Source organism: Corvus kubaryi, unplaced genomic scaffold, assembly GCF_017639235.1.
Source record: "Corvus kubaryi isolate FWS band 111438036 unplaced genomic scaffold, C.kubaryi_AGA036_p1.0 37184, whole genome shotgun sequence".
In the NCBI taxonomy this organism is placed as follows: Eukaryota; Metazoa; Chordata; class Aves; order Passeriformes; family Corvidae; genus Corvus; species Corvus kubaryi.
In genome coordinates this window covers 382,866-408,723 of record NW_024581051.1, presented here as the reverse complement: position 1 = coordinate 408,723, position 25,858 = coordinate 382,866, and the positions used below count along the sequence as shown (strand labels likewise).

At 44.1% G+C, this 25,858-nt stretch overlaps 1 protein-coding gene across 10 annotated transcripts in view; it reads left to right on the top strand.

Moving 5' to 3' along the window:
• VIT (vitrin) overlaps positions 1–25,858 on the top strand; it is a 54,619-nt gene that overhangs the window by 21,130 nt on the left and 7,631 nt on the right. The window contains exons 6-17 of one of the 10 annotated variants that reach the window (XM_042021998.1): positions 2,132–2,209; positions 5,417–5,497; positions 7,263–7,463; positions 7,955–8,005; positions 12,722–12,760; positions 12,862–12,918; positions 13,526–13,588; positions 16,365–16,412; positions 20,810–20,872; positions 23,563–23,710; positions 23,905–24,008; positions 24,509–24,735. In XM_042021998.1, the coding sequence (XP_041877932.1) occupies positions 2,132–2,209; positions 5,417–5,497; positions 7,263–7,463; positions 7,955–8,005; positions 12,722–12,760; positions 12,862–12,918; positions 13,526–13,588; positions 16,365–16,412; positions 20,810–20,872; positions 23,563–23,710; positions 23,905–24,008; positions 24,509–24,735 (1,160 nt within the window). The remainder of the gene's footprint in view (positions 1–2,131; positions 2,210–5,416; positions 5,498–7,262; positions 7,464–7,954; positions 8,006–12,721; positions 12,761–12,861; positions 12,919–13,525; positions 13,589–16,364; positions 16,413–20,809; positions 20,873–23,562; positions 23,711–23,904; positions 24,009–24,508; positions 24,736–25,858) is intronic. The other 9 variants (XM_042022002.1, XM_042021999.1, XM_042022000.1 and 6 more) reach the window with 9 other exon arrangements.

Below are 25,858 nucleotides of genomic sequence, written 5' to 3'. Positions count from 1 at the left end.
ATTAAAGCAGCCAGCACACCAGGAGGTATGCAAATACCTTGGTGTTCACTTTCAAGCACTGAGATGCCTCCGCACTCAGTTGAATGACTCCATTCAGTTTAGTGGGAGTTTTGCAGCTAGTGGGTTAAGAAAATAGTCCTGAACTTCTGGGTTTGCTAGTCACAGATAACTGAGTGGGTGAGCAACCACTGCACTACAGCAGCCACCACGTTGTATTTCAATGGCCAAAGCTGGTGTTTTCAGCCCACATGAAAACACACTTTCAAGTATGTTAAGCAAACTCCAACCTAGATGTAGTTTTTTTCCAGTAGTGAAAAAGACATATTACCATTGCCCCAGAGAGCAGGGCCACATTCAGGTCAGGCCACAAGTCTACCTCTTGGTCACATATGGGATGCAAATTGCTGTTGATCAAAAAACCCAGAATCCAGCCTGCCCACCCTAGCAGGTGTATTTTCACAGAAGCAGGCTTCAGGTTTGCATTAGAAATCAGATTAGCACAGAAATATTCCAAATTAAGATCAGATTATCAAGCTACTGCTGCATCCATGTATCAACTGCTCAATACTGACAACTCATCCACTGTTGGGGATAAAGGAAAGCATTTAGAAATCATCTGTGATCCTGTAACTTTTCTGTCTTTCTACTGAATTAGAAGATCTCCCTAGTCCTTCTTGGCTCCTGATCCCAGTTTTAGCTCAGGGGTTAGTAGATATAAAAACCTGCTGCCCTTCACTTACACCAGCTTCCATGAGAGAAGCCCAGAGGGCGAGAAGGAAGCTCTTTCCAGTTTGTCCATGCATGCTAACTTGCCAGCTCTGGTCCTTGGTGGATCGGCGTTGACATTAGTGGAGCTGCTCTCAGTTTATATCACTGTAAATGAGAAATGGAATAACTTCTTACATCACTACTCCTTAGTAACTCTAAGCTCTTTATCTATGGTTTTGTAATGACAACTAGAATTTTAGAGAGGAGCAAAACAAAGGAGATAGAGACATGAAAAGGGACAAAAGACGGACTCTCCAGCTCCATGGACATCTCTGCTCATTAGAGTTCCTCTAGCATACACCTTTCTTTGTGTGCCATCATGGGGAAAACAGCCCCCAGTTCCCAGGAGTGGCTCAGTCTGTAGGAATTAACTCTGTTTAGTGCTGTTGGTCCCTGGATTAATCACACAGGATGACAACTGACATGCTTTCAGTGCCATATATACCTCCTTAAAGAATCCCCCAAGGGAATAGAGGAGAGGTCATCATGACTCAGGTTTTGCAGGAGGCAGAGGTAGGTCTCACCAGAGCTGGTCCAGATACATGACACAGCACAGCATCTCGCAGACACACTCACCAGGGTCCGGAAGACCTACATCCATCAACTCCTAGAGGCCAAAGCAGTCTTCCCTGCTGGGCTTCTCTGCAACACTTTTAATTCAGCGATGTATGTGAGTACAAAAACTGTCCCAAGAGATGGAATTGCATGGCCACATGTACCAACAGAGTTAGCATCTGCTCTGGCACTAAAAAGATTTGTGGTTTAAAGCTTAACTGGGAAACATACCTCATTGTTTCAAGTCAGGACTCTCATTTTAGATCTAAATATAGGTACCATATGTTCCCACACACAAGCACAGCCTTCTCTCACTGTTATTACTGCAAAAGACTGTTGCCAAAAACGGCATCTTGCAGAAGTGAGGTCAGAGAAGAATGCTGTGTGCGTGATGAAATGAATCCCATATCAAACATGCTTTCCAAGTCAACTGCATAGTCAGGCACTGGAGAAGGCTGCCTAGGGAAGCTGTGGGTTTAATCAGAAGTTATACAGATGTCCTTCAGGAATGGTCCCCCTGTGCTTAATATCATTTGAGAGCAAAAGAATGAACTAACTGACCTCTGCAAATCCTCCCCAGTACTGTGTTTTCATGCTTTCTAACTCTTTTTTTATGATGCTGGATTTAGGCACTGATATTTTTAGTGATATGGTTTTGAGATTCTGCCATCAGATGAAAGAAATCTTCATGAAAATAAGTTGGGCAGTAAAGAAGAGGGATCTAATTCTGAATGCCTATGTTAGATGAGAATTTTATCAAGAAGAGTATTTTGTGATGCCTTCTAATACTTTTTTTTTTTTTTTGTAGAGGGCAAGCCAAGAAAAGGTGTGACATATCCAACAACTCTTGAATATTCTTCATCAAAAAGTACAACAGTTAAATCAGGCAAGTACTCATGACAGACTTTCCCTTACATCCATTCACAACTCTCTGTCGTAGCTTCTCAGTTGTATAATACAAAGATATAACTATTCAGAGGCAGATGTTCATGCACCCATTAGTACATCATCCAAATCACTTACGGTATTTTTTTATCTTAAGCATATGGAAACCATCTCAGACAATTTCTTTTTTTTGGTCACACCATGTTTTGCAGACTTCGTTTCCCAACAGTTTCCCCCTTGCTTTAGATCAGTTACTGAATATGATGTTGTACTGGTTATATGAAAGCACTTGAGGTTATCTCGTTGGCTTCCTCCTAATGTTATTCATGTTATCTCTTGGGATATTCAGTGCTGAGAGTATAATATTAAATAGTAATATAATACAAATGACAGGGATGGTAATGCACAGCAGCTTAACTAAGAATGCCACAATAAAGAACTACTCTGGTAATCATTTTAGTCAGCATCCTACTCTATAAGACTCAGTTTAAATAATTTAGTTGTTTTCAGAGGTCTTTGATCAAGTTTCACGCTGGTGGGTAGTTGATATTCAAGTGCACATGGATTGCCTTTTTGCTGAAATGACACTTGGTTTTGCTCTGTGTTACAGCTCTGTAAGGCTCAGACTTTTCCCTGGGGGTGCAAACAAAAAGAAAATCAATGTCCCATACTACAGTGCACTTCCCTTACACAGTCCTTTTGCTGATTGCTGAGCCTGAGCCTTCCTGAGCATATCCACTGTGAGCTGTGGTATAAGGAAATGTGCTGTATCTTCTCCATGAACTCAAATGCCTGGCATTGGGTGCATTCATTCAAGGCCACAGAGAGGTTACTTGGAGACTACTCTTCTCCTGTACATTACTGTTGGGTCCTTCAAGAAAAGTACAGACCCCTTTCATCACAGAATCATAGAATCATTGAGGTCAGAAAAGGTCATTATGTACAATCCAGCACTGCCAAGTCCATCATAACCATGTCCTTAAGTGCCACATCTACATGTCTTTCAAATATTCCCAGGGATGGTAACACCATCACTTCCCTGGACAGCCTGTTCCAATGCTTGACAACACTTTCCATGAAGAAATTCTCCCTAATATCCAATCTAAACCTCCCTTGGAGCAATTTCCTTGGAGGCCATTTCCTCTTGACTGACCCCCACCTCACTACAAACTCCTTTCAGATACTTGTAGAGAGCCATTAAGTCCCCTCTGAGCCTTAGGGGTTTTCCCTAGGATAAAACACCTCAGTTCCTTCAGCTGCTCTTCCTAAGACGTGTGCTCCAACTCCTTCACCAGCTTCAGTGCCCTCTGTCTTTATATTTTCTCTTGAACAAAGGCAAATTTAAACCTCAAAGCTGTGGTTGTTCGGACTGAATATGCGTCGCTCAATTGTATGCCTTTAGTTTGTAATACCTTTGAATTTACAATCAAATAGGTACAGACTTCTGTATTTCTTGACTACATATGCAGAAATTACTTGACCCAAATATTATGCAGCGCTAGAAGGGAGGGCAATACCTTAGGAATCTTGACTTTTTCTGAGAAATGTTTACTAAAATCACAACTCATCATTCCCAAGTGTAGCCACACTTAAAATATGAGCCCAAACATTTCACAGCAGACCAGAGACAATCACAGCCAGGATTGAGCTCAGCAGGCTGTAAGCAATAATGTCTTCCACCAGTGCTAAAAGCCACATAATGTAAGAATCAGTGTAGAAATGGGGAGCATCATCAAGTCAGGGTTCTGTCACACAAAAAAAATAACCAGGAGCCTGTTCCTGCAGCAAACCAAAGACACAAGTCTTCATTTTGTTCTTGAATCAAATAATGTGAATGAAAATGCCAGGATCCTAACAACAAAGACATGCATTCATGCAGAGAAAGCCCAGGATTTTCAGAGGAGCAAGAAACTCTTATATCAAACCCAATGACACTGTCTGATTTTGCCCAGCCCTGTCCCACAGGTAGCAAAGATATCTGATGGTCACAATCTATCTTCCCCAAGCCCTACTTGGCCCTGTCAGGCCTCTTTAGATCTGCCACCTCAGCTCAGCCATCTCAGCTGTTCTCCGTTACAAACAGCTTGTCTTTAAGATAAAAATCTCTGTAATACACTGCCAGGGCCATCCTGTGAAAGAGAATTTCCTACTTACTTTTTAAAATAAAAAAACCCAACTTTTTTCTTCTAATTTAAATTACAGAGACCACACTGTTCACTTTGATACTTAAATCCATTATCTGTAGGAGGCAAAGGCCTTTGAGTCCTTTGAGTATTACATTCACTGCTGTCAGATTAACAAAAAAATCCTGCTTCATACCTGATCAGCTGTCAGAGATGCAATTTTAGTCCTCATCCCAGAGATGCCAGAGATTCATAGTGCCTGACATTTCTTCAAATGTTCCTGCTGGTTACAGCACTTCTCAAATGCTGGGCACAGCAAGAAAAGCCTTCCCAAAATTGTAGGTCTTCACAGCTGCTCAAAACAATTAAAAGATGTTTAGTAAAAACAGTACAAATTTTTAGGAAAACATTGACACTGGAGTAAATTCTCAAATAGTTCAATGCTGCCAAAAGAGGTAGAGAATAAAAAAAAAAAAAAACAAAAAAAGGAAGGTGAAAATCATCCAGCACTCAGCCAGATAAAAAAGCAGAAGCAGGTTTTTTTGTGAGGTAGCAGTAAATAATATAAGTAATAAGTATTCCAAGTATGTTGATATCTCTGGGTCTTAGAAATAAAAAAAGAACCAAAAAATCTCCCTTTTCCTTCTAAGCCAGTCTATGGCATTCAGGACTTGGCCCCATAATGATCTCAAAATGTCAGGCAAGAAAGAAATACATCTGAAAATGAATTAGTGACTGAAATATTGCACATTAGCTAGTATTTCCCAAACAACGTACACACATCATGACCCTGGTTCTCAGAACATGCTACTACTCAGAGGAAAAAATACAATGCACTAAATCTTATGAGTATTGGCTTACTAGTGGCAAACTCCATGCCTAAATTTGGCACAAAAGATAGGGGGTGACTACTCTCTAGTTGTCGCTTTTTCTCAGTAGGTGATAAAGCTCTGATTGGACTGACTGACCCACCTAATGGCATGTGATGGGATGCCTTCCTTTGGGGACTGAAAATCTCTAAATGGGAGACTTGAAACTATTTTCTTACAGAGCTGCCTTTTCTAATGTGCTCAATTTTGCTTCAGAGCCTAAAAAGCCAGAGCAAGACCTAAAAGGTATGAAGAGTGCAGACACCGCTAACACATCAGAAAAAGCATTGGAAGAAGGTAAGGGTTGGAGATCTTGATGCTCTTTACAGGATCCAACCCACCTAATCTGCCAGCAGGTGCTTACAGGAAGAATTTTGACACTGGTTACACAGACAGCTTTACCTCCCCCATCCAACCTCCTCCCCACAGCCCCTTTCCCACCAAACCAACCTGCAATGGTACTTGAAGGACTTCTGCCAATTCAGAGAAGAGGGCACCCACAGAGTTTAATCTCTGCTTGTGCTTTGGGTGAGTTCAGGTTTTGTGAACTTGAAAATCTTGCATTATGACTCTCGGCAATCTCGTATGCAGGGCACGTGTCCTGCAAACCCCTTGAAGATACTGTGAAAGAGATGGGTACCCTGCCCGCAGGAGCACTGGGAAGAGCTACCCCTTGAGAGCCCTCATCTTGTGTTAAAGAATCCATGAGAAACCCAGCCAGCATGCACCAAGGCAACAGCTTTTCTGTGCTCTTACTATGCTGCTTCCTCAGGTTTTCTGCTAATACTGTTAGCTTCCAGCTTCCTTGCTCCTCACAGACTGGGGTATAAAGCTGGCCAACATGTCTGTTCCCTACTCCAGCAGCACAGGATCACAGGGGAAGACTCACTGTGCCCTCTGTTTTCTTTCTTTTAGCACAGTTTCATGGAGAGTGTACTGTTCAGCCCAAAAAGAGCCATTCATGCTGATTTTTTCAGTTGAGTTGTTTTGCTTTTCTTCTGAGCCCTCTTTCAGCATTATTCCATTAAAACTCTCTGAGATCTGAGTTTTTCACTGCCTAACATTAGGTGATAATTAATCCACCAGACAGTTTCACAATGGTGCCTTCCAAAAGGAGAACATCCAGAAATAGCAATAAAATACAAGCTTGTGTCGTGCAGCAGTGAATAGAGTGCACACCATTCCCTTTCAATGTAGACAGTGCGTCAGGCCATCCCTAGGGCTATGGGCAGGGAGGAAAGAACGAGACCAAGGTTAACATGGAAGATATTTTAGGGCAGGCTTTTTGTAACTAGATAGAGAAGATAACAGTGAAGACCCTTTTTTGAGACAATGACTTGGAAGAACCTAAGCATGTTGACAATTCTTTGTACGGCTATTTAGGATGCATATTTTGCGACTAGAATTGTCACTGTTCTCACAACAGATGATACATTTTAAAAGTAGTAGCAACTGTGAGATGAGTCAAACTTAGATGAGATTGGCACCTTCCAGGTGGCGCTCTCCCCCACTCCCCTCAGCCAAAGCCCTAACGCTCCCTGCTCTGGCTCTGACCCACTCCCCCAAATCACCTTTATCTGAAAGCTTTCTTTCTGTCAAAAACATTTCATTGCTGCAATTTTATTCTGGTCTATGACTCAGATTGGCCATCTTTACTACCAGATGCCAGCTGATTTCCATTTATATGGACCTTCTAAGTGCTTAATTACACTGAGAAAAGATGACGCCAAAACAGAAACTGCAACTGGCTTGTTGAACCATTTCATAGGTCTGAGACATCTGTCAGTTTGATGAGTGTTCCTGGCCAAAGCAGAAAAGTGTAGGGCAAACATCAATGCCTCAACAGGCTGTTGTGAGCACCCTCTGAGAGCAGAGCGTCACACAGGCACCTGCACTACACACCCCCACAGCAATGAAGGCACTAATGGCTCCACAGATGAGGATGCTTGTAGGTATCCTGAAGAGAATGCCAATTTCTGGGTTGCCTTAAACACTGAGTGCTGCTGCTGCTTCCATACCTGTCACACATCCAGCCACAGTGACAGTGTCAATGTTCCTACAGGGGACACAGTCCGCAAAGAGAATCAGACAACTCCAGTGCCGACTCCAGCCACACAAATGGCCACCACAACCCCCACGCCAATGACCACGACGACAGATCCTTCCACCACAATGCCACAGCCAACCAAGACACCTGCAGCAACCAGAACCACAGCAGCTGCAGCCAAGACTAGACCTGGACTGCACAGGGTCAGAGATATGGGTCAGTAGCATGGATGTTTGCATTGCTTTCCTCTGGACTGACAGCTTTCCTAAAATTTAAGGAACGAGACATACAGCTGGATATACCATGACTCAGAGGATCATTAGTTCGGTAATTCAGTATAGAAATACTAGGAGTGGAAAAAATATCTAAGTCCAGCAGACCAATTAATGTGAGAGTAAGCTCTCCATCACCAAATGCTGTGATGATTTTCAGGTATAGAAGTCAATAAATAGTTCTTTGATTCTCATGTCTAGACTGAGAGTTCAACACATAGGTGAAGACTCATTTTAGATTACTTTTGTGATAACTTTCAATAGATTAAAGCTGTAATATATTTTTTGTAACAGCTTTTGAATTTTAAAGATTAAATTCTCATATATTTTTTGCACACCTGATTTTCCCTAATCTTTCCTTCTTCATTTATTATTAGACATTAGCATTGTGGGGTTTTGCTTCAATAGCTGAAAATTAAAATCTCTTATTTTTAGGTTCTAGCAGTGTCCACCCAGCGTATGCATCTGTGGTAGCTGCAGCAGCAAGTAAGTATGGTGAAGTAAGTATGCCACAAGGCATGCAGCACAGTGTATTTTAGGGCAGAAATGATTCAATAACCTTTCAAGCCTCAGCAAACTCAATGTCTGAATCCAAGCCTGGATTTAAACTGAAAACCAGACGCATGGCCTGAATGTCAAAGATGCTGATCACCCACAGTTCTGAGGAAGCCTTTCTAGTGAGTATCTGCCCATTTCAGTAGTGACAAAAGCTGGGTTTTGCAAAACTTGAGACAAAGATTCTGCTGTTTGAATCATGTTTTCCTATTACTTCCTTCTGTCATACTCTTTCGAAGGGAGACTTGATTTAGTTGTAAAATACACAATGCAGAGGGCTGCACAGCCATCTAAGCTTAGGGCTGAAAGCTCTGAAATGCTGACATACGTTAAACCACTCTTCTCTCAAAAACCTCCAGCTGTGGTTCTGAGCCTGGCATACATGTGATGTTATTCCTGGCTTGCCACTTGCTATTGACAGCAGAATAGCGGCTGCTCAGAGCTCTGCATCTCAGTCCAGGAGTCTGCTCCCAATCCAGCCCAAAGCCTGCAATACAAGTATATAGAGGTGTTTTCCCATACAGTGCGCAATTGCTCAGCTGTGCAGTCAAGAAAAGGAGAATATTTTCAACTGTTTGAAAGGTTCTCAGCATTGGGATATGATTACTTTTGAGTAAAAAGGCAACTGGGCCATCATTAGGATTCATGCTCCATAGCTATTTCTGAGTGCTTTCAATTCAGCTTTGCTCTCACATACATTGCTGCAGTCATTCCCACTGCCAAGTAGTTCAGAGCCAAGAACATGGCAGGGCAAGTATCTTTCGAGTAATTCAGGTCTTGAAGGGAAGCATAATTAAGTCAAATTTAGTTGTGAGTGCAGAATAAAGGCAGGGGCTGGAGGGGTTAATCTTATCAAGTCAAATGTGCAGGTAGGTATGTGCATGGCAGGGTTTACAGAAGTGACCACACAATTCAAAGGGGTTTAAATTCTGTGGAAATCTGCATCATTCAGTACCTAATGTGCCTGTAAACTTGGTTCTGCTTGTTGCTTTCTTTCCTATTTCCTATTCCCACAGGCTGAGCACAGAGGAGGCCCTTACTGTCTTTACTAGCAATTAGGAAAACTTGAGTTTCCCCAGCCAGGAGGAGATGCATGTTGAGAGTAAAGTTTTGGCAATGCTGAAATCAGTGGGAAGGTTGTATTTGTCTTTAATAAGACAAATCATTTAGTCAAAAAATTGAAAAAAAATCCCAAACAAAACGAAAAACCAACCAATGATCCCAAACCAAAAAAAAACCTCTCAAATTTTCCAATTCTTTCAGTGGTCACTTAATTGTAATTTGGATCCATCTTTCTTCACAATTTTCTTTACTGAAGTTCTAAGCAAAAATTAATTCCCAAAATATTAAAGTGATCAGAGCTAAGAACATGGTTTTTTGAGCTGGAGTGGTGGAGACCACTTCTGATTTCACAGACTTCCTTTCTAGGACTACGTCCAGCATGTCTGTACCTGATATCTGGCTTCCTGAATTCTCCTGACCTCTTCTTGATTCTGAAAGAGCTGGATAAAGAAAAAAATACAGAAAGTACAAATACAGATTTGATGTGATGACCATACATAAAGTAGTTTATCAATTTTTCTGTCTGAGGGGTGTTTAGGACCCCTGCTATTATTCAGACCAGAGTTTCTGATGATGTCGTTGGTCTTAACCAGAGTTTGGCTTGACAGAATCAAATGTCTCCTGTCCATCTTGGCTCACAGAGACTCACAGATCTACCTCTCACTGTGCATTGGTAGTTTGCCTGCAAAAGACGCCTCAAAAGTAAATATCTATGAAGTAGAGCACAGTCAGAATGAACATAACGTTTCCATTTCCAGCCACTGGTACTGGGAATAGCTCACAGGAGCAAAAAGGAAAGCAAGACTTGCAGATTAGAGCATGAGAGCAGGGGCAAAACTCCTGACCTAGTTCTTGCTATTCTTTCCCCTTTATCTTCTGTTTGTCAAAGACAGAGTAACAGGAAAAATAATGGCAACTCTGCTCCATTGCAGGACCCCTGCTTCAAAGACTTGATGTGGCAAAATTTCTAAACGAAAAAACACTGATGTGACTAGTGTGCCATATGACAATAGTTCCTACCTGCCCTACTAGGGCTTCTGCTTCTGTCCAACAGCAGTTAGTCCAGCACACTCCCAAGGGCCACAAGCTCACTTGTTCTCTCCCATCCCAGCTCTTCAAGTAATCCTTTCTTGCCCAGCAGCTTGGACCCTAGATGAGGACTGGGACCAAATCCAGTGCTTCTGTGAACACTGTGGTCGTAAGCCGTGTCATGACCCTTGGTGCCATGTTGAAGCACTGAGCTGGCAACCAAGCATCAGGCAGCGATTGTCTGGGCATCCTCAGGTGAGGTGCTCTCCTGCCCTCTGTGTCTAGATGGGTTCAATGGCTGCATCTCTTTTCAGACAGGGACTCTAAGGTGGGCACTGCCTACCACGGTACACTACACAGCTTCCATCCACAGCTGTGACTTAAAAGGGTAGTAAACAGAAAAGTATTGAAAAGACATGAGACAAGAGTAGTGTAAGTGCTAGAGAGGGCATTGAAAGCTCTTCTCCAGCAGGAAGACCAGCAGGGCTCATGCCTTCCGGAAGCACTGGACAAACATTCCATCCTGGCACCAGGGAGAACAGCTGGCGCTTGGTTTTGAATGCTGCCTTTCTCCCCAAGTTCTCCCTGACTACTTAACCCGTCAAGGGTGCTGGCCAAGTTGCAGATGGGCAGGTATGTTTTGTGCACAGAGTAGCCGCTTTTCTCCTCAAATCAGTTCTCATTATTTACAAGGTTCACTCTAAACTGCATGTAAACTGCTGTTCCCATCCTTTCCAGCCTCCATACCTCCCTGCTCACCACAGCACATGCTCCCAACCAAGATTTCTCAGCTCCACTCCTTTGATTTTTGACCTGGTTCTTGGGATTTGCCTGGTGACTGTCCATCCCCAGTTTGTTACAGACTCCTCCTAGCCTGGTTGGCCTCCAGCTTGCACAGAGCTCTGTTCCAATGAACACATATTCACATGTCACAGCCTCCCTGGCATCTCAGATTTGAAGGAAGAACAAGCCTTGCAACCTGGAAGAGCAATTCCAACCTTTCTTCCTCTACCACCACCATGTTTGTCCTAGCCAACAAAAGCATGGCAGAAACCAGCTTATTGCAGGGATAGGGGTAATGTGCCATTGGGAGGTACAGCAGGAGGGAGCAGCCCCACAGCCCAGCACAGTCAAAAGGTGCATAGAGAGAAATCCACATTGCTAACATTCAATTAAAATTTAAAAGTGGCATAAAATACTTGGATACTGAGGTAATCTCTCTTTTACCCTCTTGTACTCTGTTTCTACTGACCTTGTAAAGAGTGTTAGATACACATTGGGGCTCAGTCATGGCAAACATGAAACAAGGGGAGCTCTGAGACTCAGAGTTAATTTTTACCACCACTTTGGCACATACTGATCTCCTGTGTGTAAAGCCTGCCCTGCACAATCCCATGCAACACTGACTGCTGCACACACAGATTTTTCCCTCTGAAATCTGAATACTCAGCCTGGTATATCTGTGGTCCATCTGGAGCCTTACAAGCTTAGAGTTTAAAAGCCTTGCCAGTTTTGGCAGATGAGCCTGTTACTCCCATAAACAGGATCTCTTTGGCATCTGGAGTTTACAAGGTCTCTCAGAACAGCTCCTAGAAATCCCATCAAAGGGCTTCTAGAGGCCTGGAAGGTTCAAGTTTGGGTCAAACACAAGCTACTTACTGTCACCTAATTTTGCAATGTCAAGTTCCCAAGGAGCAGCCATTCCTGTTTTCTGAGACAACCCTTCAAAATGGTCTCATTGATGACATCTATTGATAAAATAACCTCCCGGGCCCCTGTCCAGTGTTCACAGAGCCAGCTAGAACATTCCCACCGATTTCACCGGGCTTTCGAATTAATGTTTCTGGGAAAACTAATGAATAAAGGCTTGTTATAGGATAAGTTTGTTAACAGGCTTCTTAAGAATAATTAATGAAATGAAAGGCATGATTAAAGACATGGTTTTCATCTGCAAATGCTTTGAGCCTTTAGTATTTTTGAACAATGGGAATTTAATAACCCAATCACCTTAAAAAAAGCCTTTCATGTAGAAGACATGTCAGACACATGAATTCTCCCACATTATTTTTCCATTTTCTCATCACTTACAGTCTGCCTGCTTGCTCATATCCACTTAATCCCTGCAGAAAGGGTAGTATCTGGTCTGGGGGGTTGTTTTGGGGTTGGGGTTAAAACCTTCTTCACACAACCAGGACAATTGGATGGTACTGAAATAAACACAGATCATCAATGTCAGTGAGAGAAAAAAAATTACAAGGGAAAGCAAACCACAGAAGTAACTGCAGATCTTTCAAATGCAGACCAGAGACCTTTATAAGTAACATCCATAACTGAAAGGAACATTAACAAGGCTAATCTGTATGACAGAGCATGACAATCCTTTTTTAAGCAGGCTCAAAATATACAGTTAACATCTGAGAAAGTCTGTTAATGACAGCTTTATATATGAACCATTAACTCTGACAGCTAAAGTGAGACTACGTGAAAAAGCTAGGTAGGAGCAGTCCTGAACCAAACATGGTATAAATCACAATTTCCATTTTGATGTCTACTTAGGACAGGTTCAGGCTGCACAAGGAAGAGGACAGAATACAGGTATGTTTTAAATTAACAACAACCAGTAGATTTGTACTGCTCAAATACTAGAAAATCTTGTGTTTAAGTTCCATGTGCTAACCAATACAATATTTTCAAAGCATTCAGGGGCACTTCCACCTCTGCAAGTAACAGCAATATTTTACGACACAATACAGGTAAAGGCATTACAATCCTCCTTTATTTCCTCCCCACAGATATTTCTACCTCTTACATCTACCGAGTCATGCAGTAATGCACTGTTTCTCCCTCCTAACCATGTTCATAGCAGGATGCAGTGAGAGAAGATATCACAGTGGTCATTGTGTGACAATAGTGTAATTTTTACAGAGAAAAGTAAACAAGATTGATTAAACATGGAATTGTTCTCAAAACAGTAGTCCAAAATCATTTATAGAGGTCTTTTATAATATTTGCTGTTGCAAAATGAGAGGCGAACGTTGTGTCTGTGGAAGTTGGCAGGACTGTGGTCTGACCCAGTTCACAGGCCCTAAGCACAGTCAGCATCCCAGGATGTTCCAGTGCACCAGATAATAGCTTCCCTGTGCAGCCCCTACTAACATTTAAACTCTTTTGCCAGCCTCTTTCAGTCCTTTTTCTTTTATTATTAATTCATAGTTTCCATCTTCCTTTTTTGTGTGGTTTGAAAATGTGCAGAAAGACAATTTGGGGCCACTGCATCCCTTGTGATGACGCTTCTGTCTTCTTGCCCACTGGCATCCACTGGTATCTACTTAACTCTTGCTTCTCTGTTGGATCATGCAGGTGTTCAGCGCCAAGAGCCTGTTGCCACCTTCCAGAGGGCTGCCAGCTCTCCAGCCCACCTGGGTGAGCAAGACTGCTAGCAGCAAATTTTCCACTCTCTTTCATAGTTTCAGCAACCCCAAACTAGCCCTTGTACTGCACATTGTTTTCCTGCATCCTGGAGGAGCAGGGCAAGATTCATGCACAGAATGCCAACTAGCAGCTTCCTGAAAGGGAAAGGCAAAGAAAAGCTCAGTCACTGGTGACCAGTTGTTTCAGACCGTGGGGATCAACATCTACAAAGTGTTTTCAATTTTTCTTTAAAAACACTTTACAAGAAACAAACAAACAGCTCTTGCAGCCTATCAGGTCTTCGATAGAGCTAAATCTTCTGTTCCTGTGGTTCCCAGAAACCTCTAGGCTGACAGTGAAAGTAGAGGTTGCTTTTAATACTGAGGGTAGAAACATCACCTGTACTGTTCTCTCTTCCTGGAAGTGCAATTGATCCTTCCCCAGCAAGCAGCCCAGTCAGTAGGCACTTTGCAAGGCCTCCAACAACTTCCCAGGGGCTCCAGAGCTCCCAGCACACATACCAAACACTGACTCTCCCTTGATGGACAGCAGAGTTTCTCAGAGACAGACTTTGTCTGAGAGCACCCAGGCTGGGGTGAGGGATGGGAGCCGGGGTGGCAGCAAGGCGTGCAGGGCTGCACCGAGGCCGCAGGCCCACAAAGCCCCAACAGCAGCAGCAGAGCAGGTCCAGTGGGGGTTCCCAGGATGACCCGACAGCCCAGGCTGCCAGGCACGTCCCCAGCAATGAGGCAGGGCACTAGGTAAGCAAGGCAAGGTCTGGGTCAAGATAGCAAGGCACAGGACTAGGCCTAGGGTGTGCACCTCTGTGCTGTCCCACGGAGGCTTCCCACAGCCCTTTCTCACACACAGCCCTGGCCAAGGCAAGTGCTGTTCTGTCCTAGTGCTGACCTCTGGCATGGGCAACCAAACCCACTGGGGAGGGAGAGACTCCAGCAGATGAAGGTGTCCCTGGGCCCTGAGGGCTTTGGTGAGAACTGGGAATCACAGGAGGAGTATTGTGGCAGGAAGAGCCAAGTGGTCATTCACACTGAGGTTAGAGGATGTTATTATGCAGTAGGTATTTCCAGATAATTCCAGCCAAGTAATTCAACCCAGCAATCTCCCAGTCAAAATGTCAATTTGTCACTGATCTAGTTGCAGCATATTTAAAATGCACTTGTCCAAAGACATACTCCATTCCTTCACTTTTCAACTCCTCCTCATTTCAATCTCCTTCTCTTCCTTCTGTTTTCCATCTATGTTTGTCTTTCTCATACTTTTTTGTCCATACCAAAGGATGTACTGGCTAATTCTCAGGCTAGCCAAATCTTTGTCAGAAAAACAGAAGAATACTGCTGAGTCTTACTTAAATCAAAGTCAGTGTTTGACCCCACCTAATTGCTTAGGCACCTCAAGGTCACCCTAAAGTGATTACAAAGCACACATTTCCCATAACAAATTATTCTCTTTTCTTGATCACAGAACAAGAAGGAAAAGAAATACAAACACATAGTTGCTGTAATCCTAATAAGTCCTGATCCTTTTTTCAGTCCAGAATGTGGCAGCTCAGATGTGTTGCTCTCAAGCAGCAAATTTTTCTAACAGTCAAAGGAAAATTCCTGAGTAAGTCCTTGCTTTTTTGGAAAGGCAGGTTGTTCTTCTTGATCCCACCAAGTGTGTGCAAACAGCAGCGATCAGTTCTGAGGGTTTGGCTGTGATGTCAAGGAACTTCCTCTCATCGGCTCAGGTTACCAAAAGAGTGTGCTGGGAAAACACCTGCCCCAACACACCAGTTACTTGTGCAATGCACATTAACTCCTGGAATCCCATACTCACTTAGCTTTCAAGCATGTTTTTCAAGGCAATTTTACTGAAGAGTTTTGGTGGTGGTGTTTTTCTTTTTTTTAAAGAGACCAGTGTTGGAGTATTTTAAAAATCAATCCTTTTTACCTATGGGCATCTACAAATGAGCAAGAAAAAGCCCTAGCTAAAAAAATAGTAATTTCACTTTCAGATATGCATTTTTTTGACAGCTTTCTTCATTATATGTCTAGGACTACATGCAAAAAATAGAGCTTTTGCCTGGACTACCAGGTCACTCAAAAAGCTGTATATTTTGCATATTTGCAGCCAGCTATCCCACCAGCTCTGTGCAGCCTATTGGGTCTTCGATAGAGCTAAGTCTGCTACTCCTGGGATTCCCCAGAACTGTTTCTGTCCTAGTCAGCTGCAAGGGCATTCATCTGGCTGCAATCCAGAGCAAAGCATCACTTTTTGGGAACATCTTTCAGCAGGTTCCAAAAACAAAGACATTTTGGGCTTTATTTATAAGGGCAGCAATTTTGATGAAGTTATCCATGCCTAATAAGTGGCAAGCAATTTTTAGACAACTTCCTTGTGTTTGGATGGGCTGAGGGGATAGAGAAATCTGTAGGTGAGAGGTACTTGCAGATTTTCAGTGAAAAACAACCTAAACCAAACAAAAGTATACTGAGGTCAGTGCCTCAGCACCAATGCAATTTAGAGGAACAAGACCAAAACAGATCCAAAGAGGTATATTTAAAACCTTAAAAAACGTTAGTGCTCTGAGGGCAGTGATACAAGGCTCTTAATTATGGCTTGAAATGTGCACATAAAGGTTCCCAGGTTTACTGATTTTCTCAGCTCCTAAGTTGTTCATGTAAGTTATTGTCTGAACTGACCTTTCTAAATTGAGTCAGAACTTTGTAATCTCTAGTATTTTCACTATTACCAGTAATAGTACTTTTTTCTCTTTCATGTGTGAAAGCAATGGAAACAGACTCATGGAAACCTGGACTGAACCTTTTTTACACAGGTAAATATTAAAGCATCTAGTAACTAGTCTGGGAATAAGTGGTTTCTATCACACATGGGAAAAGCTAAATCTATTTATTCGTCAAGCCCATGACACTGGTGATAACAATCTCCTTTTAAGAAGTAATTGCACCATTTAAAATTATAAATAAGGTATGTTGTTTACATCTTAGTAGATTATTCTGCGCTTTCATCAGTCTTGAGTTCCTGCTTAAAGCAGGAGCAGAAGACATGAGCTCTGGAAAGAGTTGGCAGCTACACTACAGAAAGGGGTTCTAGCTACTGAAATCCATTTGTAAATGAGAAGGTATTTTGGGAATGCCACAGCTGAGATCACAGTTTAGAGCTGCAATCAGTGAAGAACATGACAGATTATTCTGATGCCAGTGTACTTAGGGGAGACATTCAGATAAGAAAAGGGGGGTTTAAGTCAAATGCAAAGAATAATTAACATCATTGAAATTTTCAGACATTTTAGCCTTAAAAACTGACAATATGGAGATAAGAATATTTTTATGAGTACTGGTGAAGTACAAGACCAAGGCTTGTGCAACCCTTATTCAGGCGCTATTCCCAACTGCAAATTCTACATGTTTAACAGCTCCCCTTCCTTGGGAACATTAAAAGCAGACCAATTCACACGCAATCACGCAAGATACAGACCAATTCATGACCTGGTGTTCTCCCTCTTACAAGGGGCCTGTATCCAATGTAAGAGGTCTTCCCCACCACCAGTTTTGTTGCTGGAGAGGGCTGTGCTGGTGGCCCTTGTAAAGACTATTCCCTTGAACACTCTTCTTACTTCAAAGCCATTAGTGTGCTTATTCAGGAAAAGCTACTGCATGAGGGCCAGGGTACAGAGGGATCTTTTAAGGCAGAAAACCACAGATTGCATTAAATGCAATGAAAGACTGGGCATGGGGGAAGGGACGTTGTATTAATAGTTTCTCAGCAACTGAAGGGCCAGCATAGACTAGTGTGATAAAGTCTGATGAATTCAGATTGTCACTTCAAAGGAGTAGTTTCTGGCGTGGATGTAGTCGCTGCTGTCTTACTTAAACGAATGGGAAGTTTAATCAGTGTGGACAGCTGTAACAATCAGTGAAGGGAACTTTAATTAGCACAGCGTAGACTGCCCATGCAGCAAGTTGAAATTCCCATGGCAATACCAACATTAAATTGGACTGGCAGAACAGGGAGGCCCATGGAGACTGACCACCTTCCCAATTAGTTGGGGAAGAGTATTTGGTGGGTGACCTTATTGTTCTACTAAGCACAAATCAGCCAGCTGACCCACAACCTTCAAGAACTGATAATTGCACTGGCAAATAAAAATGAGAAATGCTGCACTGCCTACACTTGAGTTTTTACCACAGTGATAAAGCTAATGTCAGCTGGGAAAAGAATATGGATTTTATAGGATGCAGATGAATGCATGAGGCAAATAGCTAACTATGAATTATCTTTCATATACAATTTAGTTGCTAAAATGGATGGCACACGTTAATTTCTAATTTCACTACTGTGTTAAATCCACCTACTTTCTGTTCTGCAAATAAGGCAACGTGGGGGGGGAACTGCACATATGGGACACCAAGCTGGCACATGTGAGGTATGTGTGTGCAGGCTGCAGGATGAAGCGTGGCTTTGGTCTGTTGCTGTGGAACTATTATGTGCCTGTGTATTTAAAGCCTGTACTGGAATATACACAGCCAGGACGGCAGGTTGGTGACTATTTCAGGTTTTGAAGAAAAAAACCAATCATTGTCATCCATGTGGTTGACAAAAAGAGGCTATGCATTGCCAAGTCATGTTGCCTTTAACTTCCACATCAGATAAACTAACCATAAACCTGCACAAGCTTTACCTTCCTTCAAAGGCAGGTTTGGTCCCTGTCAGCAAGACTTTCAGGCCTGAGAGAGGTCAAAAATGTTTCCTGCAGCAGATATCACTGGACAGAACTGTTTGGTGTCACCCCTGTTTCACATCATTTTTCCTCAGTCAGGAACAAGTGGCGAGCCTCAGGCAGCGCTGGCCCAGCACCACCACTCTGCCTCTCCCTGGTGGTGTTGCCCCCTTCCAAATGAGCTCCCACGGGCAAATACACAACACCAGGTGCACTCTTCCCTGTTCCTTGCCTGGAAGCTCATCCCCAGTGTGCAAGACAAGAGGCACAAGCCAGCAATGTGCTGGACAAAAGCTCCAGCCACGACAGATGAAGCCAGTCAGTGCCTGGCTTGCCAGCCCACTTTTGAATGCATCCAGCCTGCTCTGGCACAAGAGGGCCAGCTCCACTAACTGTGGGAGAGAGGCATTTCTGTCACAAGAGCCAGTGCCAGGATGGGTGGAGAGCTCCTACTCCCAGTCCAGAAAGTATCCTGTCCAAAGTTTGGGCAGGAGCACAGAGGGGCTGCATGCAGGTCTGCAGGCACCACATACACAGTGACAAAAAGCAACACCAGCCCTGGGGCTCTCCTAACCTGGCCAGACATAGCAGAGAAATTCTCAAACAAAACACACAAAGCAATCGCCAACTCTTGCCGTAAACAAAGTAGGGCAACTCTGTGCCCTTTGCCTACTTCACGCAGAGGTGGCCCCATGGGCTCCCATGCAAGGCCAAGCCCAGTGCCCTAGCTAGCTCCACGTCCTGGCTCTAGCAACAGGCAACAGCAGATGCCTGGGGACAAGCAAAGCAGAGCACAATCACTGCTTTGATGCTGCTGTTAGCAGGTCTGTTTAGTCCCTGCAGTAGAAACTTTCTTCACTGGCAGCTGAATTTCAAACTGAGAAGCCAAAGCACCCCTGTCCAGTACAGATGCTGCTGTGTGCTGAAGCCTCCTGGCAGGGATCAGGTACCAATCAGGTCAGCTTTACACCAGGTACTGCATACTCAGACTTAATACAAACATGGCCCCTGACCTAAAACTACGTGCAGCTTTCAGCATGCAGCTAGAAGGACACAAAAAAGGTTGTATTTGACAATTACAAGAGGTGGATTTTAGACTCAACAGGAATAGAAACAGGAATTACAGAGGGGAATGGCACTTCCCTCCATTTTCTTCACAGTACTCTGCATCATTATGGCTTGTTCATTAATACCTTCAGCAACCAGCTTAGGCTGTTACACCTCCCATCATGTTTAGGTGGTGACCTTCCCTGATGTCCCTTTAGATACACTGATACTCTCTCATGCTTGCCTTGCTCATGGTTGGCTGCTGTGGAGAGACAAACTCTGTGGTACCTAGTAATCTCTCACACTTTTCTTTATAAAGGTCACACTTTCTAAAGTTACCTTTTCAATGTTTATCTGAAGTCGGGAGTCTTTCCTCGACTTATCTGGTGATGCAGATTTAAGGAAGTCTTCCTTCTACTTTTCTTATAAAATGTAACATGCAGTTTACAAAAATAATAAGCTGATCTCCTGTTCTTTAGACCAACAGTTTTCTTGGTGAGTGTTCAGTTTGTAGCTTGTCTGATCATTGCTGTCTCTTCTGAGGATTATCCCAGCTAAATCCTCTTAATCTTGTCATGCTGTACTGAAAAGAAACAGCTCTTTGCCCTTGCTTGGAAGGGAGATGCTGGACTGTAGGAGAGTCTTGCCAGACATTCAAGTCATGAGTGAAGTTCAGCATTTTCAGACCTTCTGATGCCAGCATGATGGCGCCCTGTGAGTCAGTGCCTTTCACAAGGACATCAACTTGTGTTTTCAAGGCTGCTACCACCCAAATACTTCACTTGGGTCCTGAGCTAGAATCCACTAGTGACCCATGAGGCTTTCCCTTGACTTAACTGTAGCTCTCTGTTACCCTGTCTCTTTTGTGTTTTGCAAAATAACCCAGACCCCTGGGGGCACCTGAGGAGCTGTGCTCCCTGGCTTCCCTGGCTGTAATGAGATCGAGTGAGTTGCTGCCTGTGCCTTCCTCTCCAGACAGAAAACAACACGATAAATCTGTTGCTCGTCCACTTCAGACGTTGTGCAGCTCATTGTAAAGCACAGAGAGCCACCGTGGTGGCAGTGCTGGTTCTCAGGGGAAAACTGCTGGGAGTCACCATCCCGCACCGTGGCCACCAGCCTCTGCTCCTGAGCAGCCCACTACTTGTGCATGATGCTGCCAAACCCTCACAATTAGGGGACTGACTCCCAAAGGGGAGCACCTCAAATTTGGTGCTGGCAGAACTTTTGGTGGCATTCCCAGAAATGTCTCTGCTCTTGCTTTACCCCAGAAATTATGTAGATGAAAAAGGGTAAGCTCCAAGGATGTCCTACCCATCCTCGTTTCCCTCCCACATCAATCCTCAGGCCAGGGGGTCTCTGCAGTGACCCTGTTGCCCGTTTCCTTACAGAGCAAGGGCAGCCACCAAGCACACACTGATAGATCCTTTCCTTTCTCTCTTTAGGCTTCAGTTCAAAGGAAGAATTGAATCCAAAGCCGCTGGAGCCCATCTCCCAGGGGAATCAGAGTATGTACTTCAGAATTAATTTCATAATTAAGCGACATTATTAATTACGTATTGCTAGAATGCATTCAAATCAAATAGCCAAAGTTAAGTTTTCAAGAAAGGCTAAGAAAATCCAGAAACACATTTTTCTTTCTTGCACAGAAAGAGTAAGCACTCTCCACTGACCCCTCTTATACACATAATTGGGTTTTGCTTCTACAGGGAAGGAAATAACATCCAAAATTTAGCTTACCTGGGCAGGAAGATAGTGGCTACTCCCCACCACCTCTTCCTGGGCAGTATCAGCTCCATGCTCCCAGGGTGCAGAGCTTCTTCACTCAAGTACTTTGGTGGCAGAGGACAGCAATCCAGTGTGCTGCAACCAGGGTTAGATGAGAGAGCTCTGCTGACCAGAGCAGACTCCCATGGTGATGCTGTGTGCAGGCACCCTTTCCATAGGAGTGGGTCGGAGAGAAGGAAGGAAACCACCTGAGAAAGGGACCTGATACCTGCCACAGCCAGGAGAGAGAGGATGTAGAGGGAGCATCAAGGACCCCTCAAGTTCAGAGAGGAAAATGTAGGTTCTCCTGCCCTGAAAAGGAAATTTTCTACAGCCCTTTATAAAGGTTAACTCATTAATTCATCTTTAGATGAGGCCCAAAGTAGCAGAAGAAAGAGAAAGCAAGTTCTGAGTGGAGAGATGGGGTCGCCTGCCACCTCTTCATTAGAAGCCACCCTTCCAACAGTGCCTGGGTCCTCTCTTGCCCGTCCTTGGGCAGCTGAACACTGTTCGGACTCTTTACAGTAACTACTGAACCAAACGTCTATGTATTCCCAGGCACTCCTCTCAATATTTAAAGTATTCTTTTCCCTATCAAAAAAGTGAAATACAGCTGAAACTGATACAGAAATAAGGGAAAGAAGAAGAAAAAGGGAAGGCTCTTCCCTACAGACCCCATTGCACTGCATGAAAGCAGGGCTCGGTGAAGTGGAGATGCCAGCAAGGACAGACATGTTTCCAGCAGTTAAACTGAAATAAGTCACACCAGAAACAAAATTTTCATCCCGCTGATAACTCTAGGACCATAAAAGCCCTAATTCAGATCTTGCCTCCCTGCAAATCAGAAAGTGCTCACCTCCCTACAAAGCACTTTTAGTCTGTGCTCTTGCAGTGTCCCTCTCATGTCCCAGCACGGAATCTGAATCTGCCCCAGAAACCGAGTCTGTCTATTAAGTGTATGTAAATCTTTGCCTCCCCAGACCCGGCTGGCTAACAAACTGCCCACTTTCCACATACAGATCTCATGAAGTAGTTCCCTTTGAAGGACAAGAAATTCAGGAAAACTTGGCTGTTAATTGAGGTATTTGTTGTGGGTTCCTGACCTTGCCTCACGATCTGCTCTGAGCGGACACGGTTCTCAGTCACGCTCCTGTAACTCAGCATTATTAGAATTAGAAAAAAGAGACAGCTATGGGAGAAAAAATTGAAGGTAATGAGATGGGAGGCAGTTGCATAAGCCACTAAGAACAATTGGCGCTTTGTAGCCTTCGGGCTACCTAATGATTAAAACACAGTAGTTTGAACAGTCTGATTGGTAGGAGGCATCATCAGAGGGAAATCAAGAGATGGGGATGACCCAGACACTGGAGGGGGAAGATGTTAATTAGCGCTCTAGTTAAGCCAAATTTTGATCCCACTCCCGGTCGCAGACCAAAGATGAATGTTTCACCACTAACTTCCAGGAACCTGAAAGCAGGCTGACAGGGATGAAGACAGCATTTGCAGAAGCACAAAGATGAGGTTCATCTGTGTAATTAAAGGGAAGAGTTTGTTTGGGTACAGGCATACCTTTTGTAGAACATCACTTTCAGCCCAGAGAGGAAACACACAACAGCACGCTGCTGCTGTTGCACACATGGGTCCAAGGCTACAATGACAGGCAAAAGAACAGCCCCCACTCAGACTGAACATCCCAAGCAAAATCATCATCCTTGATGTTAGCTCCAGCCCAGATTGAAACTGATGAACAATTCTCATTCAGAAGTGCAGAGTTGCCAGGATTGTTGTCAGTAATCCTGGATTGCAGTCGCCTTGAAGAGACCCCACGGTGTCCTTCCCCTGAGGCACATCACAGGCATCACACATTTCAGGAACTTCCCTCCCTTCTGAGCAACATTAACACAGTAATTGTTCCTGTTATGTCTATTATATCAATTAAGTCCACAAAGTGTCACCAAGGAAATCCCCTTAGTTTGTGCTCTGCAGGTGGTCAGACCACAAAACCCAAGCACCATGGCTAGTTTTACAAACTCCCATCACCTCTGGCTGCAAATAAAGCACGCTGAGCCCAATCTGTGGCTCTGAGGGCACAGGATATACAAGCCAGCTTGCTCCTGTGGGGCTGACCTCCCTGGCTCCCAAAATGCAGTGCTCCCAGACTGACCCCTGTGAAAAGATTCTTGCCCTTTCATCACACAGCCAAGCTCAGATGTTGTATGGGACAAAATCATGCCAAGGACTGTGTTTACCAGCAAGCAGGACAGACTTGAGCCCCCAGCTGTGACTTATCCTTGTCAAAGGCTTTTTTAGTAGAGCTTACACAGCAGGACAAGTCACTGGATGCAGACTTTTGAGGCCTTTGCTGCTTGCAAGAAGCACAGCAATCAGAAAGGACTAAAAATATCTTCCGTGTTTCTTTATCTCTCCTCAGATTGCAAGGTTGATTTGTCCTTCCTAATGGATGGGAGCTGGAGCATCGGCAAACGCCGCTTTCAGCTCCAAAAGCGGTTCCTTGGTAACGTGGCTCAAGCCCTTGGCATTGGCAGCGCTGGTCCTCTGATGGGCATTGTTCAGTATGGGTAAGAGTTTCCCCGACATTCCCATTTCCGCAGGGCATTACTGCACACTCTGGCAGCTGTAACTCTACGGCTGATATGTGCTAAAGGCCTCACTCCAGCTTGCACTCAGGAGCCAGGTAGCACAGACCAGTCCTATGGCTTTTGTGTTGTATGTGAAGCAAAACACTGACATTTGCTCTAATTTCTCCTTTTAGTGATGACCCTTCCACAGAATTTAACTTAAAAACTTATGCCAACTCCAAGGATCTAAGGAATGCCATTGAGAAAATTCAACAAAAAGGGGGACTTTCCAATGTTGGTAGGTGATGGGGCTGCTTGCACATCCTCAGATCAAGGAGGGCTTCCGAGCCTGGGCTAAAGCAAGCCCACACCTCCTCACAGGACACAGAGGCTGTGACCAAACAGTGCTTAGTGCTAGGGCAGGGCTGGTGAGAGAGCACTGCTCCCACCATGACCTGCATGTGTTGATCAAGGGCACTGCAAATCCATCACAAGTTGACAGGACATAGCTGTCTCCTTGTGGGCAGTTCCCATCAACACTTTGGGGATACTTGCTGACCCAGCTCATCACCCCCAACCTCTCTGGGGCACAGGGAGGGGGTTCAGTGCAGGAGGGCTCAGGATGCAATGGCACCAGTAGCAGTGGCCTCCCCTCCTGCTCACGCAGCCACAGAAACTGCTTTCCCCAGCTCTCAGCAGCCTCCAACACTTAAGTCAGCTCTCTGCCTACTATTTCATGGGATATTATCAGAGTGCTTCCAGATCCATAACTCCTCCTCAACTCCTCTTCTATTACAGGGAAGGCACTTTCATTTGTTAACAAAAACTTCTTTCTGGATGCTAATGGAAACCGAGGTGGAGCACCCAATGTGGTTGTAGTGATGGTGGATGGGTGGCCGACCGACCGAGTGGAAGAGGCCTCCAGGCTGGCCAGAGAATCAGGGATCAACATCTTCTTTGTCACTGTTGAAGCAGCTGCTCAAAGTGAAAAGCAGAATGTTATTGAACCGAACTTTGTGGACAAGGTACTTAGTGGGCTGAGTCTGACCAGGAGCTTGGCTCTGACTAAATTTTCCAAGCGACTTCATTCAGGCCATTTCCCTTTCCTTCTTACCACTTACGGTTATTTCTTTTCCTTCTTGTACATACTGTCTTGAGTTTTTCTGTACAAAAACCAGGCAGTCATGCTGAGGTCAGAAAGAGGATGAAGTCAGTAAAGTTCTGGTTTGAGGTACATCATCAAGCAAATGGCTTTTGACTGACTAAACCCTGGCACATACCTGCAGTTGTACTGAGATGCATGGTTTTCCAAATACACAGCAGCGTGACAAAGTACAGTTGCAGCCTGAGCAATTTGGAATTGTTTTTTCCACAAACCTCCTGCTGTGCATCTCCCACTAGGGAAAGGATGAGGAGCCCTGTCAACCTAATGTCAATGTTGCATTTACAAACAGGTCCCACACAAGCAAAGGGTGGCACAGTCCCAACATAGGCACAGTCTAGTTTTTCAGCTATACTGGATAACTCAAACATCCTCTTTCCACTGTGGATGAAGGTTATTTTTCAGTAATTTGTTTCGGCTGCTATGGACTTCATGGTAGCTCCTGGAAAAAGGATAAATCCCTGCCATGTACAGCAAAAAAAAAAGAGAATGTGAGCCTTGATTGATTTGTATTTGGCACCAACAGTAGCTGTCTGATAACAGTGCTTCAGGACAAGCTGGCACCCAGTTAGGGCAGGAGGTATCTATCAAGTGGAAAACCAGGCTGGGCTTAGGAAACAGGGCTGAATTATCTGGTATTTTCAGAAAACAGATTCCCATCTGAGCTGGGTTGCTCTGCCATGAAATAATCTCCCGTGAGTTTCAGAGCTGCTCCAAAGAGCTGCACTGTCTCTGGTCAGCATGTAATTGGATTGTAGTCTCATTTGCATTTAGTGTTTTTAAAAGAGCAAAGCTACAGCGAGCCTCTGCAAACATGCCAGAGACACAGCAGGAGTGAGAGTAGAGTGGGCTCAGAACAGGAAGGTAAGGAGGGAATGGTGACTTGATACTGCTGCATTGTAACACTAAAATAGAAGTGAGTAAGAAGAACAAATGAGAGCAGGACACCGTGAGGAGCCCAGACTGGAGGGAACTGTAACTCCCTT